This window comes from Trifolium pratense, linkage group LG7 (assembly GCF_020283565.1).
Source record: "Trifolium pratense cultivar HEN17-A07 linkage group LG7, ARS_RC_1.1, whole genome shotgun sequence".
In the NCBI taxonomy this organism is placed as follows: Eukaryota; Viridiplantae; Streptophyta; class Magnoliopsida; order Fabales; family Fabaceae; genus Trifolium; species Trifolium pratense.
In genome coordinates this window covers 20975252-20996908 of record NC_060065.1, presented here as the reverse complement: position 1 = coordinate 20996908, position 21657 = coordinate 20975252, and the positions used below count along the sequence as shown (strand labels likewise).

Here is a 21657-nt window from a genome sequence, read left to right as displayed (position 1 = left end):
ATGATGAGTTTGTTAATAAAAGATTTTTGTTGCTATTAAAAAAAATCAAGGATATTGTTGTTAATGTTATTATGAAAAGCTGATACCAAAACTCATGTATATATGTCATGTTTGTTCATCGAACCTAGTTTTGGGGTAGGTTTATCTTCTAATTTTATCCTTCATTTAATTATTTTTTTATTTGCAACAAAAACAGATTAGTGAAAATCTTTCTTAATCTCAATATCATTAGTAAATAACAATCTCAATGATGTTGAATGTGTGTATAGTATTAACAATGTCTTGATACAACTCTACAACCTGTAAATCAAATCTCCCATCCTCACCACATACATGGAAAATCACAACAAAAACACATCAAATCAAGAGCCACAAATCACATGAATTTTATTCGACATATACAAATAGCATAAGATCGAGCGAAAATATTCTAACACTACTTTTTTTCGTTGGATTCCACCACTGCATTCATGTTATATATTCTTTTTTCTGGAACCATACTCTATTGTGAACCAAATATATTGTGGTGTTGTGACAATAGAGTAAGATTTTCTCTTTTGTTCTACTCTATTTTTCTTGTTCTTCTATTACTTTAAATAGATTTTTTTCACTTCATAATCAATTGGGATACATTGTCGCAAGAGAAACGTTATGATAGAATTTTAAATGATTGGGATACATTGTCACACAAGAAGATTGTCTTATTAGGGGTGTACGTGGGCCGGATTGATTTAGGTTTGGTTAAAACCAAAGCTCGAACCACATAAAGTATTCCGGATCAGGTCTAGTAAAATAACCAACCGTTAGTCCGTTACAACATTGAGCCGGGTTGGGTAAACCCGCTAATCCATGTACACCCCTATGTCTTATAACTTATAGTGACATATAAGAGTGTGTTAAACACTTAAATCTCAATCAAATTTCATAAAGTAAATCTTGATTTTAATTTTTTTAACGAAAGTAAATGCAACATAATTCAATTAGATAAAACGAAAAGGATGCCGCTTTTTCTCAAACACTTTGTGGCGACGTCATAAGTTCTTCCAAACAGTTTTATAGTGTCTATATCAGTAGATAAATTTAAATAAATCAATTTAAACAAAATTCTTATTCAAACATGTATATTCTTATCGAATGCATGTGCAAACTGAATCACTCGGTGAGTAACCAAAATAATTTTTTTTTATGCAAAAAAAAAAAAAAGTAATTTTTTTTCGATATGAGTAACCAAAGTGAATTACTCCTCAATTAAACTCTAAAAAGAAACAAACATCTTTTACCTTCAACTTTCAATCAAACTTGAGCCAAAAAAGTGATTTACTCCCTTTGGAAAATAGCCCCATTTGTCTGATTATTTTAACTTTCTAGTAGTTATTCTTGTTTCATAGTGTAATTGTTCTTGTGAAAAGGGTATGAAGAAGACTAATGTAATCTTAGTTTAAAAATACTCTAATATGGAATGCTTGTAGAGGACCAACTTAAAATATAAAATAAACGTAAAGGACCAAAGATGCAATTAAACCTTAAATACTCTTTTGTTTCTTCTTATACTGCTGAAAGTTGAAACTCTATATCAGGATATTGAACCATCAATGTTTGAGGCAGAGACTCTTGGTTTAGGAGTTATATGTATGAAATTGGGACCATCTGTGTGCCTAAGCCGTACAAAGTGAGAAGATTTAACAGTCTATAAAACACAGAGATGGAAACAACGCTGACATGTTGACACCAATAATATTTTAAAAAAATGGAATGGTTGAATGTAAAAACATGTATCAGTCACCGACGCGCCTTCAATATGAAATGTATCAATTTTGTTGTAATTGTTATCATTTATCATGCATTTTTCCATGTTAGGAAGGCTTTTGTAGTTTATACTTACATGATCTACATTTTTCTGTAGCACACCAAAGATGAACACCTGGTCATCAGATTGGATTCAATTGTATGGAAAGCATGGATTAGCTTATCATTTGCAGCCGGTATTAGATCAATATAGTGACAGGACCATTTTTGAAAAAGGTAATTTTGTTCCAATACATTACAACTGTTCTTAACCTCAAGTAACTAATATACATATTGAAGACATATGAGCTTTGTGAAACTTTGCCATTTGTTTGTGATATTTTCACATTGCAATTTGGATTCTTTACAAGTGCTTGCTTGGTTACTGGTGAATAACATAGCACGAAAAAAAGAAAGGAGCTCAGAGGAATTCATCTCATCTAATGTTTCAGATTAAGTAGTGTTACCCAACACTATGAATATTTATCATCACAGCTCCCTTGAAATTGCACCAGCCGGGAATCGAACCCGGGTCTGTACCGTGGCAGGGTACTATTCTACCACTAGACCACTGGTGCTTGTTGTTCTATGTTCTGAAATTATAATAGATAATTGTATATAGCTACTTTATCAATGTGTTTCCTTTTTCATTCAATAAATAAATAAATAAAATTGATTGCTAGTGAGTAGGGTTGGGAATAGGCCAGGCGGCCTACAGGGGCCTTTGGCCTGGCCTGTATAAGCCTGGCCTGGCCTGGCCTGATTATTAAAAATGTCAGGCTTAGGCTTTGAAAACGGCCTGTTTACATAAATAGGCCAGGCTTAGGCTTCTAAAAAGGCCTACGAAGCCTGATAGGCCGGCCTGTTTATAATAATAATTATTTATATAATATTATTATTTATATCTTATAAAAAAATATTATTTATAATAATTATTATTTTTCGTAATCGTATTTATTATTTTATTAGTTTTTAATTATTGTGTTAATCATATTATTAGCTTTTTTTTAATGTTGTAGAATTTATAAAAATTTAAATGTAAACTTTTTAAGGCTTGTTTAGCCTATTTAAAAAAACTATATATAGAAGCTTTAATGTAACACAGGCTTTTAAACAGGCTACAAGGTCAGGCCAGACTTTTAAAAGGCTCAGGCCAGGCCAAAAAAAATAACATTTGATAGGCCGCAGGCCAGGCTCAGGCCTGAAAAAAAATCGTAGGCCAGGCTTAGGCCTGTCAAGGCCTGGCCTGGCCTGGCCTGTTCCCAACCCTACTAGTGAGTACAACTAGTTGGGGGTGGGGTGGGGGGTAATGAAACGTCAGTTAACAAAATTTCAATAAATAACTCTATGGTTGTTTCCTTTTTATTATTTTTTATTTAAACAAGTGATAATATTCACATATTTTTAGGTTTCATTCGAGTTTTATTTGAGATTTTTTCATCTGATGTTGTTTTAATCCGTCTTAGTACGGTGTTTGTGTTTGTTCAAATTTGTAGGTTTGTTTCGATCCAAATTCAATGCAGATTCAATGACTTTAGCGTCGTCAACGTTGTTGATCCGGATGCATGACTATTCCGGACATTTGAATTTTGTCATATCAACTGTAGGCTTTGTCATAGACATTAGGCTGTTTTATGCTATTAACTTGTATGTTGTGAGCCTGTTCGCAGATTCATCTTTATTAGTTTTTAGCGAAATTAAATATGTAATGATTTCGATTAATGTATTTTCTATGAATTTGAATAAATGAATGAACATTGTTGTTTTTGAGTAAAAAAAAAAAACTTTTTGGGTCGAATAAATGTCTGTTAACAAAATTTTTATACTTTTCGATAAAAATCATACACTAATAACTTGGTAATTTTTCCTTTTTTTTGAAAAAATAAAATAAATTGTATCTTCATTATTTTTTTAAAAAAAAAAACATATTTTACATCAATAACAAATAAAATGTCTCATAAGTCCTAACTCAACTGGCAAAAAATGTCGAAATTGTTATTTGTTAGGTCAGATGTTACAATTATGTGAGTTTATTTTTAGTGGATTTACCACTTCATCTAAGGCAAAAAAAAATGACACTAATAACTTGTAATTTTTCCTTTTTTTTTTGGAAAAAAAAAACATATTTTGTATCTTCCTTTTTTTAAAAATAAAAACATATTTTACATCAATAACAAATAAAATGTCTCATAAGTCCTAGCTCAACTGGCAAAAAAATGCCGAAATTATTAGGTCAGACGTCGTGACCCAGGTTCGAGCCTGGGATCTCACAATTATGTGAGTTTATTTTTAGTGGATTTACCACTTCATCTAAGACAAAAAAAAAAAAAAAAAAAACAAAGAAAATAAGAAGAGTAAGTAGACAATGTGTACATTGTGTATGTACTTGGTGTACTTTTCTAGGATTACTTGGGGTAATGAAATAAGAAGATAAGATGATTACAGTATTGATGACTCTTTATTTTATAATATATTAATTATTTTTTATAAAAATAATTAAAAAAATATAATCGGGGTCGGAAAATCCGCGGTGGCATAGGGTACTTCCCAAGACGGATCCAGACATTCATCTAACGGAGGGCTAGAATACTTTCCCGGTAATAAAATAATATATAAAGATAAAGAACAAATTAAAAAATTGATCCCTAAATATATGAAATGCTGTCATATTAGTTCCTAAATATATTAAAATTGCAAACACATTCATACTGTGTCTTTTGTTATCAAATTTATCGACTAAATTGACCAACGAAAAACACATTTGAAGACTAAATTAACTACTTAATAATATATTTAAAAACTAAAATGACTAATAAAATAAAAACTTGTGTATACTAGAAATAAATAATATGACACATATATTATACTACATACAAATAACATGATACGTATACGTATATAATATTATCATGCTTGGCAGGGAAGAAGGGGGAAGGGAGTGGTGGTGGTGGTGGTGGGTTTGAAGCCCTCGAAATGTCTTCGGAGGAACTTGTCTCTCCATCCCCGTACAATTTAGTTTTTGGAGCTTCAAACAGATTGACTCTATTTGGTAAAAATAAGCTATAAGTTAGCTGATAGCTTAAAAGCTAGCTTATAGCTGAAAAGTTACCTTATAGCTGATAGTTGATGGCTGATAGCTTATAGCTGAAAAGCTAGTACAATAAAATTAAAGTGTTTGACAAATTTAGCTGTTGTAAGTACAAAAAGACGTAAAAGTACATGGTTAGTGGGTAGTTATTATATTTAAAAATAAATAAAAAATAAAAATAATAAGGGTAAAAATGGGAAAAATGTATAAAGCTATAAGTTCAGGGACGGATCCAGAAATCTATAAAACAGGGGGCCGAAATAATTAAATAATAAATATTAAATAAATTATAATAATTATAATGGTACTTAAATATGCTTAATAAAAAATATAAAAAATACATTACATTGTTTATCTAAATTGTACACGACATTGCTCTATATCATAAAATTTATCAACAATTGAATCGTATTAATTAGTTTGAAATTCATTTTCTATCTTATATCTCAACATATTTTTCACAATCTTCATAGCATGAAAATAATCTTTCACTTATAGCAAACAATCAGAATTAACTTAATTGAGTTTGGACTTTAATAGTGTATAATATATATTATCAAAATATTTTAAAGTAAATTGTTACGATTACTATGTTGTGGGTGCATGTTTTGCACCAAACGGTGGTTACTAATCTTATAACACATCTCTCAAATATCAATTTTTTTTTTTAATTTCTCTCAAATATCAATTTATGTAGTACGTGTCAAAAACAAGCATATGAAAAAAAGAATATGACAAGAGGGGGGGGGCCTCAGCCCCTACTTGCCCCCCCTTATGTCCGTCCCTATAAGCTATAAACTCATACGTTACTTGAAATAGCATCTCAAAAAACGCTATAAGCTAGCTCGTTACCAAATACTTCATATTTTTATCAAACAAGCTTATAAGCTAGTTCAATAACCTATAAGCTAGCTTATTGGACTTACCAAACAGTGTCATAATCTCCATGGGGAACTCTGTTAACAGATGCAAATTGACATTTCTACCCGTATCCACACTCACTTATTTTTGCGAGTAATTACTTATACTCGTATTCAAAATGCAAGTTTTTTCCCTATGCATTGTGAGTATCTTTTGCATGTACCCACTAGGTATGGATCCAAATCCAATTGTCATCCGTATCTTCGTCTGAACCCAACACCTATCCATATATCTGACTTGTTGCCTTGCTTTTGTTGCGCTGCCTCACCGCCGCCACGAAGGCCCATCGATCCACTGCAAGCCCCCACCATTGTGTCTCTATTCTTTGGTCATCTCAAAGACTTTCTCATTTTAATTTATTACAGGCACCGTATAAATAATTTATGCATAAAAATAAAAATAAACACAACTATAATTTTATGAATATTGATTTTAATTGATTTTGCAGCCACCATTGGTGAATTATTTCTCTTCTATTGACTCATGAAATTAAAAAGAGTTCTCAGCCAAAGAAAGATGGAAGAAGAGGGGAGAACCACCGCCGCTGCCAGCAGACAGCGGCACAAGGATTCTGATAAGCGACTGCTTAGGATCGTCTTGAAAACAGGTAAAAGAGGAACTTGACCCTAACCGCGACCTGCCGGTAGAACCAAAGTTATCAAGGAAAAGAGGAACTTGACCCTAACCGCGACCTGCCAGTAGAACCAAAGTTATCAAATAAAGTGCGACCCTAACCGCGACCTGCCGATAGAACCAACACTATAAAGTTCTTATCTCAAGAACAATGTTCTTATCACAAGAACAAAGAAAAAGTTCTCACAAGAGAAACTCTCAAATTAGATTATATTCCCAAGTTGTTTGAAAAGTACATGATAGTCCTATTTATAGCATATCCTTACATAGTAGGATTTATTGTCCACTATCATACATTCATCATAGGACTTAGAAAATTTCCACTAACATGCTTATAAATTCTCACTAGCCACTATAATGACTTAGTGCACCACTAGGAAGCATCTAGAGAGCCTAGGAAGCAACTAAAGGTCATCTAAAAACTCTCCTAATACCAAAAACGAAAATTACAATAAAAATAAAGAAAATTGGACTTAATTGTTTTTTTATTTAGTCCAATATTATTAGACCACAATTCAGCCCAAAGATGCTTCTTATCATATGAATTGGGCTTCAAGTTGGGCTCAAGCATCTTCATCCAAATATTTTTTTATGCATTTTTTTTATAAGTTTCCTTCCACATGTTTAGGGAACTCATGATCGTATCATTCTCTCCCTCTTCAAGAGGATTTGTCCTCAAATCCGAACACTCTCTTGAAATTCTGATTTGATCAGCATAGGCCTCAGCAGGTTGAAGTGGTGTTAAAACAATGTTGTGATTGTTCAAAACAAGGGTATATCTATTTTTGTATCCATCATGCTTAACTTTTCTATCAAATTGCCACGGACGCCCAAGAAGTAAATGTCCAGCATGCATTGGTGCTACATCACAAAGAACTTCATCCTTTTATTTACCAATGGAAAAAGAAATCATCACTTGCTTAGTCACCTTTATGTCTCCACAATCATTCAACCACTGAAGTCTATATGGATTAGAATGTTTCAAAGTGGGCAAACTCAATTTCTCAACCAATAAAGTGCTTGCTACATTAGTACAACTTCCACCGTCAATGATTAAACTACATACCTTGTCATTTATGTGGCATCTCGTATGGAAAATATGCGCACGCTGCTCTTCATCACCTCCTATCTTAGGCTGCATATTAAGAGCTCTCCTAGTGACAAGGACTTCTCCACTCACAGGTTCAGCAACATCAACATCACTACAATCCTCTAAGGAAGGCACTCCATCATCATTAGAGCCCTCACTCTTTATGTCTCCATTATCCAACAATGTCATAGCTCTTTTGTTTGGACAATCAACAGCATAATGACCAATTCCTTTACACCTGTAACAATTCATATCTCGAGACCTAGACGATGAGCTTGTTTCCAATTTACCTTTAAGTGGAGCAGATGAGTTTTTGTCCCTTGCATCTTCTTTTGACTCTAAGAATAATTTGTTGTCTTGCAAATTTGATTTCCATGAAGAACTAGAAGAAAACTTAGAAGTATTCTTAGCTCTCAATTGTCTTTCCACTTGAATAGCTTTGTGCAATAAATCTTCCATCTCCACATAGTATTGTAATTCTACCACATCAGCTATTTCTTTCTTTAATCCTGCAATGAATCTAGCCATAGTTGCCTCACGATCTTCTTCAATATTGGCTTTAATCATGGCTATTTCCATCTCCTTGTAATAATCCTCAACACTCATGGACCCTTGTGTTAAAGTTTGCAATTTTCTATACAAATCTCTATAATAGTGACTAGGTACAAATCTTTTCCTCATGACAATTTTCATCTCATTCCATGTATTGATTTGCCTCTCCCCATTTCTCCTCCTACTAGTAACAAGTTGATCCCACCAAATACTAGCATAATCAGTGAATTCAACAACGGCTAGTTTAATTTTTTTCTCTTCAGAATAATTGTGACAATCAAACACATGTTCAATCTTTCTCTCCCACTCTAAATATAGTTCAGGATCATTCTTACCTTTGAATGAAGGAATCGTCATCTTAACGCTTCCCACATGACTATCTCTTCTTGATTCAGCTCTTTGCCTCCTTTCATTACTTCTTCTATCGGAATACTCATCTTCCTCTGAACTTGGATGTCTTCGACTGTTAGTTCGGCTCGATTGTTGAAAGCTATCCATTCTCGTGTTTAAAGCTTGGAGTTGTTGGGTGACAGCCGCCGCAAATGATTTAAGATCAAATTCATTGTGATCTCCTCCTCCACTCATGATTAAATTGCTCAAACCTTTTTTTTTAACTCTGATTTCAAGAGCCGAAGCTTTGATACCAACTGATAAGCAACCGCTTAGGATCGTCTTGAAAACAGGTAAAAGAGGAACTTGACCCTAACCGCGACCTGCCGGTAGAACCAAAGTTATCAAGGAAAAGAGGAACTTGACCCTAATCGCGACCTGCCAGTAGAACCAAAGTTATCAAATAAAGTGCGACCCTAACCGCGACCTGCCGGTAGAACCAACACTATAAAGTTCTTATCTCAAGAACAATGTTCTTATCACAAGAACAAAGAAAAAGTTCTCACAAGAGAAACTCTCAAATTAGATTATATTCCCAAGTTGTTTGAAAAGTACATGATAGTCCTATTTATAGCATATCCTTACATAGTAGGATTTATTGTCCACTATCATACATTCATCATAGGACTTAGAAAATTTCCACTAACATGCTTATAAATTCTCACTAGCCACTATAATAACTTAGTGCGCCACTAGGAAGCATCTAGATAGCCTAGGGAGCAACTAAAGGTCATCTAAAAACTCCCCTAATACCAAAAACGAAAATTACAATAAAAATAAAGAAAATTGAACTTAATTATTTTTTTATTTAGTCCAATAATATTAGACCACAATTCAGCCCAAAGATGCTTCTTATCATATGAATTGGGCTTCAAGTTGGGCTCAAGCATCTTCATCCAAATATTTTTTTATGCATTTTTTTTATAAGTTTCCTTCCACATGTTTAGGGAACTCATGATCGTATCAGATTCTCTCACCACTCTGTGTCCTTTTGTGGCTGTTAGACGCTGTATCTATGTTGAGGTAGACGAAAAGTCAAATGAGTTCACAAATTACAAGCAATCTTCCAAGTGAAATAGTGCTTCTCTATTATTATCATTTAAAAGTAAAATAAAAACCAATTGATTTCAATCTGGACCATTAAAATATATTTGATTGCCACATGGCAGACATATATTACGAAAACTAGAGCAAATGAAGGTTAAGGAAATGGAGGGAATTTGAACTCCTTTATTTTCTACTACATTGTCCCTAGATTCATGCAAAAGCACAAAAAATTTACTAGTAATAATAGACTAAAGAGAAGCTTTGTAAATCGGGTCCTTATGCCTTACAATTGAGATTCATCCCTAACTCGGGCTTAGACCCTCTTTCCATATCAATACATTTGAAGCACGAACACATACAAAGATATAACACATGTTGACATCGATAACAATTTGAGAAAATAGCATAATTCAATGTAATTATAAGTGTATTAACGCAAGTCCAACACCGGGACACGCCTAACTAGAAGAGTGTCCCTGCATCATAGGTCAATACAAATGGTCTCAAATCTCAATCACCTTGATACAGGGTTCCTGTTATAATATACAAAACTCTTAACTGGAAATCATCACACATTTGGTCACATAACCATAGTTGGGGGCCAAGAACATCAAATATGTAGAATGGATATATATTAAGAACAGAATGTTATTCCTTGTTTAGGTTTCATCATATATAAGCAAACAAGTATTAATGTTGACGCTGCCATCCTCTTTAAACAAGTTCCATATATGAATACTTAAATCAAAACTAGCAATTACCAGTGATAATATCAAATTCTCGATGCAAAAATGACAGAAAAAATAAAGTTATTGAGAAAATTCTTATTTTCTTGCCATCCTTCCACAGCTTCAAGCAACAGCATCTTGAGTCACATTGTCTGCCAAATGAAAGTGTCCTCATTAGAACTTTTTAACTATAATAGTGAAAAATAACAAACTAAAAAAAGGAGAATAGCCGTAAATAGTAATAGGAACAAGATGAAAATGTACACACATTTGTGCTCGTGGCCCGTGCGCATAATAAATATATTACTGACATATTCATACCTGAAATTGTCGACAACCACATTTTCAAATCCTCATCAGTAAACATCTGACTTTCTTTTGCATTATAAACTTCATCAATCTTTTCATTTTTTTCTATTGGTAGTAGAGCAATAGGAAGTGCTGGGAAAAATTGATCGGACATGTTAAAGGCCAGCAGGGTTGAAAAATTCAATTGTTGTCCTGCGTTAGAAACTTTTCCATCAGCAGTATTTACAACCTGGCTGATTATTTCAGATGCAGGTACAAAATTACTTAGATCCTTCTGATTGAAAGCTGGATTGTCGGTAACACCTTGACTCCCTAAGGATAGAGAGCGTTTTCCTCGACTTTTCTTAGTCAGAGACACATCTCCATTCACATGCTGTCCCATTGGACTAGCATGTAGATTCATAGATTGACGATATTTCTGAAACAGGCAAATATACTATTAGGCCGTGATTAGAATACCACATGGTAATGCAGAAACAATATCTGTAGCAGATGACTAACGCTGCTGCCTGCTAAAACATAAATGAATTTAACAATTATGAAAACAAAATTCAAACTTTTATTGTAATAGTAAGTCCCTAATGGTGGGAGCCTCGCACACCAGTTGCCCCAAGTCTGCCTATTTAGTTTCATATTTTACATTAAGCAGCGTGCTTGCACATTTTCCACACATGTCAGTTATTAAAGAAGTAAAAAAACGAGTCGCACAAAATAATACATATGCATCATTACAAGGAACAAACCTTTAAATAGTTTCTAACACTCTCTTTCTTAAGTCCTTCCACATCCATAAGCTCGAATATTGTCTTCGGTGGAGCTTCACACAAGAAAGACATCAACCATTATTTTTACTTATAGCTAATAGCTACTTCAGAAATTAATAAATAATACACGAGGCTAAACTCACCGTTTATTCCTGCTGTTTGAACAGCATCCAAGAACTTCCTATGTAAATCATCAGTCCAGGTACGCCTTCTGGTTTTCAGGAGTACTATAGTATCTTTATTATCAAAAGATTCTTGTGCTTTACCATTCGTAACCACTTCTGGCCACCAATAGTAAAATACTTCTTCGCAGAATGCTCGTTCAAACCGGTTCCACACTGCGAATCGCCACAGCTGTTGTAGATCAGAAATCCGAACCGGTTTTCTAAAAGACCATTTAGCTCCTATATGTAGCGCTTGTGTAATGGACAGAATGTCATCATCATAAGAAGTCATAACTACAATTGCAACGAATAGTTACTGTCAGTTTACAATTGACCTAATGACTGGCATATGAGGCTTAGAGAAAATAAAAAGCCAAAGATGATCTTAGAACTTACTGAAAGATGGAATATTAGAGCTTTTCATTTTCGCTACAAGCTCATATATTTCCATGTCAGGCAACTGAGCCTCCACAAGCACGAGATTGATTTCATTCTTTTTCTCTCCGATAATGGATAAAGCCTCGGAAGCTAGTGTAGCAGTTGCAACTAGTAATGAAAGAATGTCAAGATAAACATTTTATGAATAAATAAATCCAAAAAAAATACATTATACATCGCAAGAGTCAAAAAGTTTCTTAAAATTAAGTAGAAAAAATGCAAAGTTGGAAACATTAATATCTCAACAGTTTAGCCTCAAGAAGCAAAAATAATTTTCATGGCTACATTAAAATAAGTTATCAGATTATATGACGATCTCAAGAGAGGAGACACATGCATACATAAATATAAGTTTATCAGATTATATGAGGATCTTAAGGTTAGTAGATATAACAGCGAGCATTATGGAATATCTGAAACTTTAAGGTTGCAGCGAAATCTGAGTGAAGTTGAGCAGCATATTAGCCACAAATATAAATAGTAAAAATAACTACTAGCTTAGAATAAGTGCCAATTACCCTCATATCCAAGTGAAAGAAGCGATTTTGATATAACTGCTCGGCATGCTGAGTTAGCATCCACAACCAACACTTTGACACCGGCTACTGGACCAGTGTAGATCCTTGGTACCGCTAACTGGGGCATGTTGAACTCCATGTTAAACGAGAGTATAATACAGAGAAGTGAACCTGTTTGCAACAATTGTTGAGTGAGTCGGAGCATATTGAGCATCTACGATGCATACATATGATACGAGTTTCAGATACAATACATTTCCATTACAACTATATGCATATCATTGAAAAATGTAATAAGGTGCAACTTAGATACATACAAACATGAAAAACATAAAATTATAAAATTTTGTAAATATATAATTGTAATTTAAAATAAAAAATCCAAACTAACAATGTATTCCATTTACATTAATTTATAAGCTAGAACACAATACCTGTTGGATATTGTTTATTTCAACTTTGGAATAAAAATCCAGAATACTGTAATTATGAAGTGAATATTAATGCGAAAAAATATAAATACAACTATTATTAGCACAAATATGAATCAAGTTAACAATGAAAAGAGTCATGCATTGAAATGGACTTATAGGTATAGGCAGAGAATAAAACTGTTTAAATGGACACAAACACACTCACACAAAGATATTGTATTGACATTAGCACTTGCACAGAGAAATTGACGGATAAAAAAGTCTGCCTTAGAAATAGATAAATTATATTTTCAAAATAAATAAAAATTGGATACTTCACGGATATGTATATCCGAGAGAATTGGTATCGAATATGTAATCGATGCCGATACATAAAAGGAGTCAAAATACATTGTAATCTCCGAAGCATAAGTCAAAATTTTGAATCAGCCTATAATAGCCGCCACACAACCATAACCACATTTAAGATCTAATCGCAATCAATAGCACCACCACCACAGCACAATTAAAACCTTGTTAACAATTATCATCAAAGCGGATCACGCAGAGAATCTGACACATTCATTTCAGTTATATTTCATTCCGAATCAATCTACTAAGATTAATTATATGATCTAGGGAACGGTTTAAACATAGATCTTAAGAAAACACGAGGTATGTGAACTATATTCAAAGGAAAACAAACAAACACAAAAATTAGAGAAATCACAAATAACAAGCATTACTAAGATCCAATAAATATGATGATTACATTAGGGTTTTCAATGCCCTTACCCGAGTTTAAGAGAAACGGCGGAACAACTGAAGGCGTGGCTGCGTAGGGTTTGCGACTTTGCCCTTTTATTTTAAACTTCACTTTTCTTAATTTTCTAAGATATATATAAAAAAAATGCTTACTTTTGATGGCTAATACAAGGAAAGAAATTAACATCGATATTCCGATACTGTCAACACCCATATTTAGTTTTTTTAAGAACTTGAACATAGAAAAGTAGGGTATCCTCTTCCAATATAGTCCTACCTCATTTTAATAAACCTTTAACCCGAGAGCGTTTAGGCAATCCCAATGATCAGCCAATAATCTAGCCAACAACTTGCAGCATTGGATTAAATTGATTGTGGCCGCTCTTTAGAGTATGTCTACTTCATCTTTCAAGTATCAAATCAACATCCCTGCACAAGGTATAGCATTAGCATTGAATAGTATCACAAAAAAATGAGAGGCGAAATATCAACCACCTAAATATATGGACTCACCATTTCAAATCTCAATCCAAATTGTTGGCAGAGATGCTGTGTACAAAAAATGTGGCCTTTACACATCCTGCTTTAAATTTAGAACTAGAAACTTGTTCAACTGATTTAGAACTAGTTTGAACAACACCATCAGCATCTCGTATAAATTCCGCCTCCTCAGTCGTAGCCATAAGATCCATCAAATTACTGCTAAACCCCAAATCTGAATACACTCTCCTCTAATATCTCAATACAGACTTCAACAATCTACATCCAAACCACCATAATTCCCATCTTCCGCAAACCTTGAACTACTTAACTGGCTGTTTCTCGGTTAAATCAGACGTCCAACTGTTTCAACCATCATTCAAGGGTTATTAACATTGAAACCACTCCACGAATGATTCGGAAGTCGGAACCAATTTACACAACCCACAAAGGCAATTAACAACCTCGCTCATCGAAGGCCTTCTTTCCCTACAAGACCTAACACATTTCGCCTCAATCAAAGTCAATTGTTTCCTCACAACAGGATCCTTAGGAGGTGGTATTCTAGGATCATAAACTGCAAACTTTCCCTTAATAAGTGGAATATCCCAATCCACAGCAGATGGCGGCGAATAAGAAACATCAATTGCTTTCCTTCCACTTATAATCTCCAACAATGAAATACCAAAACTAAAAACATCAATCTCAGTACTCAAATTATCAGGAGTGACATAAAAGGATCAAGATAACCCATAGGACCTTACCCTATCATGTAAGTGCTAAACCAAAATCACCTAATCTAGCATTATAATTTTGATCAATAAGAACATTAGAAGATTTAGTATAACTAATGATCACAGGTGGGTTTGATGAATGAAGTATATAATAGCTTTAGCCGTTTGCAAAGCCAAACTAATTCTTCTACCCCAATTAAGGGTTCTTGAAGAAGAATGAACACCATGCACCTACAGGCTACAGAATAGTTCAGCCAAATGAAGTAGAAATCTAATCATTTGGCCCTAGGTAATTAACATTTAACTCTAGATTTTTGGTCTTGAATTTAATCCTATCACCAAACAAAGTTATTTGTAGGTTTATATTCACTATTCAATCTTTCTATTTATTTAGCCCTCACCCAATATTATGATTAAGTTTTTTAATTAACAAACCTCTGGTGAGTTAAAGTATGAAGACCGGGGCAATAGGAAAATTAAAGCTCGAGTCTCTTAGGCTTATAATTATGTAGAGCTATCATACTTGTATAAAACACTAAAACCTAAAACTTAGTAAATGCAATGCACATGTCAGTGACTCAGTTGATATTTCACGACTGGTAGGGTGTGATAGACTAAGTATCTTATTCTTATCAATCAATTTGTTACTCTGTTATGTAACTTCCTAAGTTGGACCTCTAAAAATACAGAGCTACAATTTATTTGTAATTTAACAATCATTTTTAAAATTTAAATACAGATTTAGATTTTCATTCTTTCATAAATCTAATGTAGAGAAACTAAAAAGTAACCTTGGAAAGTTGAAGTCGCAAAACTCTATTTTTCATTTACACATACTATAGTGGAAATAACATCAAAAAGCGAGAAACTTAACCATTTCAGAATTTTATAATCACTTCTTGTGTATTTTACATGGTGAGAGAGATAAAGAGTAATGGAATATTGCCTCTTAAACTCAAGTAGGAGCAAGCAAGATGAAACCTAATTATAAGGCATACAAGTCAATACAAACATTCTCCAAAATTCCTAATAGTGTGAGAGATCCAAAGAACAACAAGTGTAAGTTAAATAAATGGAAACATCTGTATAATTCAGATAAATTAGAGCTTGAAACTTTCCTTTTTTTTAGGCCTCGTTTTCAAGGCCCACTGCCTTCATTGTCGAAGCTTTTGAACAACTACCACGTAACATTCTCCTCCAACTTGAAGAGAATCAAAAACATCTATTCAAGCTGCATATTTAAAATCCTCCCGCAACATTCTCAAGAAGCATCAAGATGAATATCGCTTAACCAGAGTCAGAAACCATTGAAAAACATTCTACCAATATATCTTTAACACAGGGGAGTCAATTCTCATCCAACTTGAAGAGAAACAAAAACATCTTCTCAGCAAGCTGTATATTTAAAATTTCATCAGCATAACTGGTTGAAATATTTTTTATTCGCATGACCAATAGTAATAATTATTTTACCTCGAGTCTTTTAAATTCAACTTCTGCATACTCACTTAGAAAAATCTCTAAGTGAGTATCCAAAAGTTGGATTTAAAGATGAATTGCTCGAGATAAAATAATTATTAATTTTGATCATGTGATAAAAATATTTCAATTAGTTATGCTGATAAAATATTAAAAATACAACTTGCCGAAAAAATGATTTTGAAAATGGACTCCCCTGTGTTAAAGATATATTGGATGACTGTTTTTCAATGGTTTCTGACTCTGGTTGAGTGATAAAACTCTGTAACATTCATCTGGACGCTTCTTGAGTTCGACGATGCTTGCTTCTCATTTTCCTAAGAAATGTGATGTTGAACTCTTTCCCCTTCTCAAAATCCTTTCGCTCCTGTAAATCAAAAGCAACAAGGTTTACCCTTAGACCCAAACTTTGCAACAAAATAAACACCGCATAAGACCATGGCACAAGTAACTTTAACATAAACAAATTCTTCCTCTCAGAACAAAAAAAGAGAAAAAAGAAAATCTTGATCATCATTTGTCTTACTCTCACCTATACAAAGTCAACTTCTACCCCTTTTTTCCTTCAATTATTGTTCCCTCTCTACACTGGATTATACAAGAATGTGTGACTTATACCGAGTATTCAGAAAATTATAGACCACTTCATATCTTAATTTTCGATAGTGAAAAACTCTGCAAATATCAAACAAAACTTGAACCGTTGTATATGTATATATTTTAAGAAAGCACAAAAATTGAAATAGACAACCTTGGTTCCATAGGAGCAAATCATAAAGATTGAGAAAAATCGGCAATTTCACAACAACTGATGAAGGATTTCTTGAAAAGTAAAGGATTATCAATCCTTTTAAAAAGTCGAAATCGAGTGGATTTGGTCTTACTTAGAGTAAACACAATTTATATCTCATTCCAAAAAAGATGCATATGAAACTAGTCCATAATGCATACCTCTTCCCCTTGCACTCAACCCTAAACACAGTTATGCTAAAAAAAACACTTCACACACACACACACACAAATCCAATTTAGAATCATGAATCACTCTTTAAACATGGAAGCAGTTAAATGGCTAATTGTTCCCAAACTATAAATAACTTTACCATAAATATTCCTTATAATAATTAATCAGCATAATAATATTGGTATTGTCAATATTTTTGTTTTGTTTTGTTTATAGAATTAAGGGGAAATGCAGATAGATAAATAAAAAATGAAGCAAAATGGGAAAGAGGTAAAGACCTGTTGATGACCCAGAATGTCCATTGATTATGAACGATTTGAATGAATGGTGAAATTAACAGAAAGCTATGTTCTTTAACAAACCCCAAATGAATGAATAGTTTGTGATTCTTTTGCAAAGTAACATTTCTTATTTCTTTTCATTCTATGCGTACAAGTTTCTCTCTTTTCTTTTTCCGAAGGGTTTCTTGCTTTGGAGCGACATAGAAATCTACTATCTACTAGTAATATGAGAAAGTAATATCATCTCTAAAAACCCTTTTTGCCCTTAACTTTAATTTTTTTTCGTTTTTGTTTGCTACTTTATTTGGGGTAAAATGGGAATATTTTGATGAAAGTTCTCTCATTCATCTAAGCCAATTTTTCGCGTTAATGACAATTTCGCCCTTTTGTAATGCAAATACGATTTCAATCTATAAGGGCAACACCCTCACCAATTTGGTAATTTCCGAAAATTGTTTCACATTCTCCGACCAAAATTTGAACCACAAAGTCAAGGTGTCAAATCATAACATATTGTGAACCAAAAGAACACTCCTTCTCCCTCCACTTTCTGAACCGAAAAAAGTTGGAACTGATTCTTCATCCAAAAGCTCAAAAAATCCATTTTTTTTTGGTTCTTTGTAAAGCTGTTTCGATGGAGGGGATTAAAAAGGTAAACGATATGTTGAATTCATTCCTTCTATTTATTCTGCTGGTTTTGGATTGAGTCATGAAGAAAAACAACTAATCATTTTTTGTTTGATTTTATAGAAATCAAAGCTTGGATCTACTAATTTGGAGGTAGGAGAAAAGGTTAAGATATTTTATTCTCCTTTATTGTACTTGCTGCTTTAACTTTTTTAAGGTTTCGATGGATAGTGTGAATTTTTTGGAAGCTGGTTGTTGTTAAATATGTTTAAATGTTTGTTAAGCTTATATTTTGTTGAGTAGTTTTGTTCAGTATGTGTTATTTGTTCAATCTGCTTCATCTGTTTTTGTTAATTAAGTGTTATTCGTTAAATATTTTAACTTTATTGTATTTATGATCAATATTTGTATAAATCTGATGTAGAAAACTCATGTTTCTCAGATAGATGGAGGATCTAAGGTAAACATCTATTTTGATGTCAATCTTATTATTTTTACATGTGGTCCTTATAAAAATTTGTCTACTTTATTGTATGTATGCTCAAAATATGTTATGATTATACTGCAGAAATCTCAGGTTTCTCAGATTGACGGAGGATCTAAGGTACACATGTATTTAGGATGCATGACATATGGATTTTTTATGTGGTTTTGTTCAAAATTGTCTACTTTTTGTATTTAAGCTCAAAATACTTTATAATGTACTGCAGAAATCTCAAGTGTCTCATATTGAGGGAGGAACTAAGGTAACTTTTTCTTATGAATGCATAACATAATGTCAATACATCTGGTTTTGTTCAAAATTGTCTACTTTTTGTATTTAAGCTCAAAATACTTTATAATGTACTGCAGAAATCTCAAGTGTCTCATATTGAGGGAGGAACTAAGGTAACTTTTTCTTATGAATGCATAACATAATGTCAATACATCTGGTTTTGATTAAATTATCTACTTTATTTGTATTTATGCTCAAAATACTTTATAATATACTGCAGAAATCTCAAGTTTCTCATATTGAGGGAGGAACTAAGGTAACATTTTATTATGAATGCATAACATAATGTTTTTGATTAAATTGTCTACTTTATTTGTTTTATGATCAAAATACTTTTTCATCTATTGCAGATATCTCATGTTACTCAGGTGGATGATGTAACTAAGGTACACATCTCTTGCTTTGATGCATAATATTAAAATGTGTACTTTATTAGTTTTATGGTTAAAATTGTTTATAATATAATGCAGAAATCTCAGGTTACTCACATGGATGATGGAACTAAGGTATACATCTTTTGAATGAAGTACATAATATTCTGTCATTTGGTTTTGTTAACATTCTAATGAAAGAAACTATATTGAGAATCATTTTTTCTTTTCAACAACCTACTTTCTTTTTACCTAAAACTTGATAAACCAATGTTATGACAACTTTTAATATTCTTGAGTACTACAACTCTATCACACCACTACTTGAGTACTTTAAATTTATCACACTATTACTAAAGCATTTTCAATTTTATCCTTTTATGAATGAATCAAGAAAATCAACTCCCTCCAATTATAAATAGAAGATATATTTTTCTTTACCTCATCTTTTACAAATATACACTATAATATACACCAAATTTTTTCTCTTATTTAAACATGAAAAACCTATAATATTCACCAAATTTCCTATATTTTAACCTTCTTTTTTACAAATATTCATTATAATTTAAACTTTTAAATAAAATATTATTTTTTGTTTTTCAATGTTTGAAACTTCCGTGATTTCATAATTTAGGTGTGTAACATACAATCAAACTTTATGGAGGATGGATAGATGTTGTAGACCATCACAACTCAATCAACAAATAAGCTTTATCAACATCAATAAACATCAAATGCAATATTTTACTATTCATAATTGTACTACACATCATATCAAATCCACAACAATCATTCTAAAAGATTAACCTCTAAAAAATCACGGTTAAAAAAAAATTGTATAGTTAAGTGGTTTGAAAATTATTGCTAAGACCTGCATATTTTTCTAAGGTTCCTCAACCTATGATCTGATCGTCTAATTCGGTCCTAAAAATAAGAGACAATTGCATATTTACAATCATTTATAATCAAATGTATTTAAATCATAATATAGCTCCAATATATTCATTGCTAACCAAATATAAAGAACCATTTTTCTCTTCTTTTTAAGATCATAAAAGATTTACTTCCTCCGTCCCAAATTATAAGAAAAAGTCACACTTATTAAGAAAATGTCAAATATGAGATTTTGAAATATGTTTTTGTGAGTTTTTCTTAGAATAAGTTGCATAGGAAGATGTAAAAACAATTTTTATTGGTTGTTATTTATTGAGAACATAAAAGAGAAAAAAAATTTAATGCAATTTGCATTTAATTTTATGAGAATAACGAACAAATATTCTTGAAAATGAATTTTTCCCTTATAATTTTGGGACAAAAAAAATGAGTTTTTTTCTTTTATCATTTGGGACGGATGGAGTATTTTGTTGGCAAGAGTATTTAAACAATTAAATTTCATGTACCAAGTCATAATTACGGTACATTTAAATAAAATTGATTAAATCAACATTTTCTCAACAATTCAACTCAATAACTATAAATATCCCCAAACATACAATACAATGAATCATAAAATCATATTGATAACAATTTTAAGTTAATCAAGTCATATTTCGTAGTAACAAAAGAGAAGTCATAGCTAACTTTGTAACCATTCATGCACCTAATCAGGTTTATTTCATTCTCAATATTACTTCTATATTTGTGATTTAATAATATTTTTATTTTGATATCTAACTATATTTAATTTTATTTTTGGACTGCTGCTGAAATTGATTCATGGTTTGTATCTGAATTTTTTAATGAATTGGAAGATACATGACATATCAAAGTATCAGATGAAGTTGTTCACACTATGACCTTCAATAAATCAATGTTACATCCTAAATTAACAAATGGTTGGACTGCATTAAGAGATACATATAAATTCGTTGGCTATAGAAGAATATTCTTTAGCTATTTCGGGGATAATTCTTTCAAAATAAAAATTGATATCTCTCAAGTAGATTCAAATGTTTTTCCTCCATTCCATAGTTTAAGCATTGCTCCAAAAATATATCCATCATTTTGTGTTTTTCTTCAAAAAAATCAGGCTATCAATAAACCATTGGTAAACTAATTTTACAAATTATTTCTAACTATTGTTCTAATACAATATATTACTTCTAACTATTTATAACTTTTTTTTCCTGTTCCAGACGATTCCTAATGATTTTGCCAACTACATACTAAAGGCAAAGAAGAAATATATTTACTTGTGCGGTCCACTGAACATCAAAATTCCATGTAGATTACAAATAAGCCCCGACACTGAACCAAAGCTGATGATTGGACGTGTAACGACCCGATTTTTAGTAAATCGATATTTTATATATTTGCATATATTTTGGGTTAGTGTTAA

The 21657-nt window shown here is 32.3% G+C and overlaps 2 protein-coding genes and 1 non-coding gene across 7 annotated transcripts; all 3 read right to left on the bottom strand.

Moving 5' to 3' along the window:
• Nucleotides 1-2292: 2292 nt before the first annotated feature.
• TRNAG-GCC lies at nt 2293-2363 on the bottom strand. The gene has a single exon. It is a non-coding gene; the product is annotated as a tRNA-Gly (tRNA).
• A 4950-nt stretch (nt 2364-7313) lies between these two features.
• Nucleotides 7314-8801, bottom strand: LOC123896034. The gene has a single exon (XM_045946486.1). It carries the CDS (start codon nt 8652-8654, stop codon nt 7314-7316), a length of 1341 nt encoding a protein of 446 aa, XP_045802442.1. The 5' UTR covers nt 8655-8801.
• Nucleotides 8802-10123: 1322 nt separating this feature from the next.
• Nucleotides 10124-17766, bottom strand: LOC123900016 (two-component response regulator ARR11-like). Of its 5 annotated transcripts, none has more exons than XM_045951302.1 (10): nt 17541-17766; nt 16831-16886; nt 14119-16665; nt 13636-14034; nt 12428-12598; nt 11868-12017; nt 11451-11765; nt 11287-11360; nt 10556-10961; nt 10124-10386 (listed from the first exon to the last, which is right to left on the bottom strand). In XM_045951302.1, the coding sequence occupies exons 4-10, from the start codon at nt 13844-13846 to the stop codon at nt 10358-10360; spliced, it is 1356 nt and encodes a 451-aa protein (XP_045807258.1). In that variant the 5' UTR covers nt 13847-14034; nt 14119-16665; nt 16831-16886; nt 17541-17766; the 3' UTR covers nt 10124-10357. The 5 variants fall into 5 exon arrangements, with proteins under 5 accessions (XP_045807258.1, XP_045807259.1, XP_045807260.1 ...); XM_045951303.1 differs by lacking the exon at nt 16831-16886 and having other exon boundaries at nt 13636-13730; nt 13883-14034; XM_045951304.1 differs by lacking the exon at nt 16831-16886 and having other exon boundaries at nt 12862-14034.
• Nucleotides 17767-21657: the final 3891 nt, after the last annotated feature.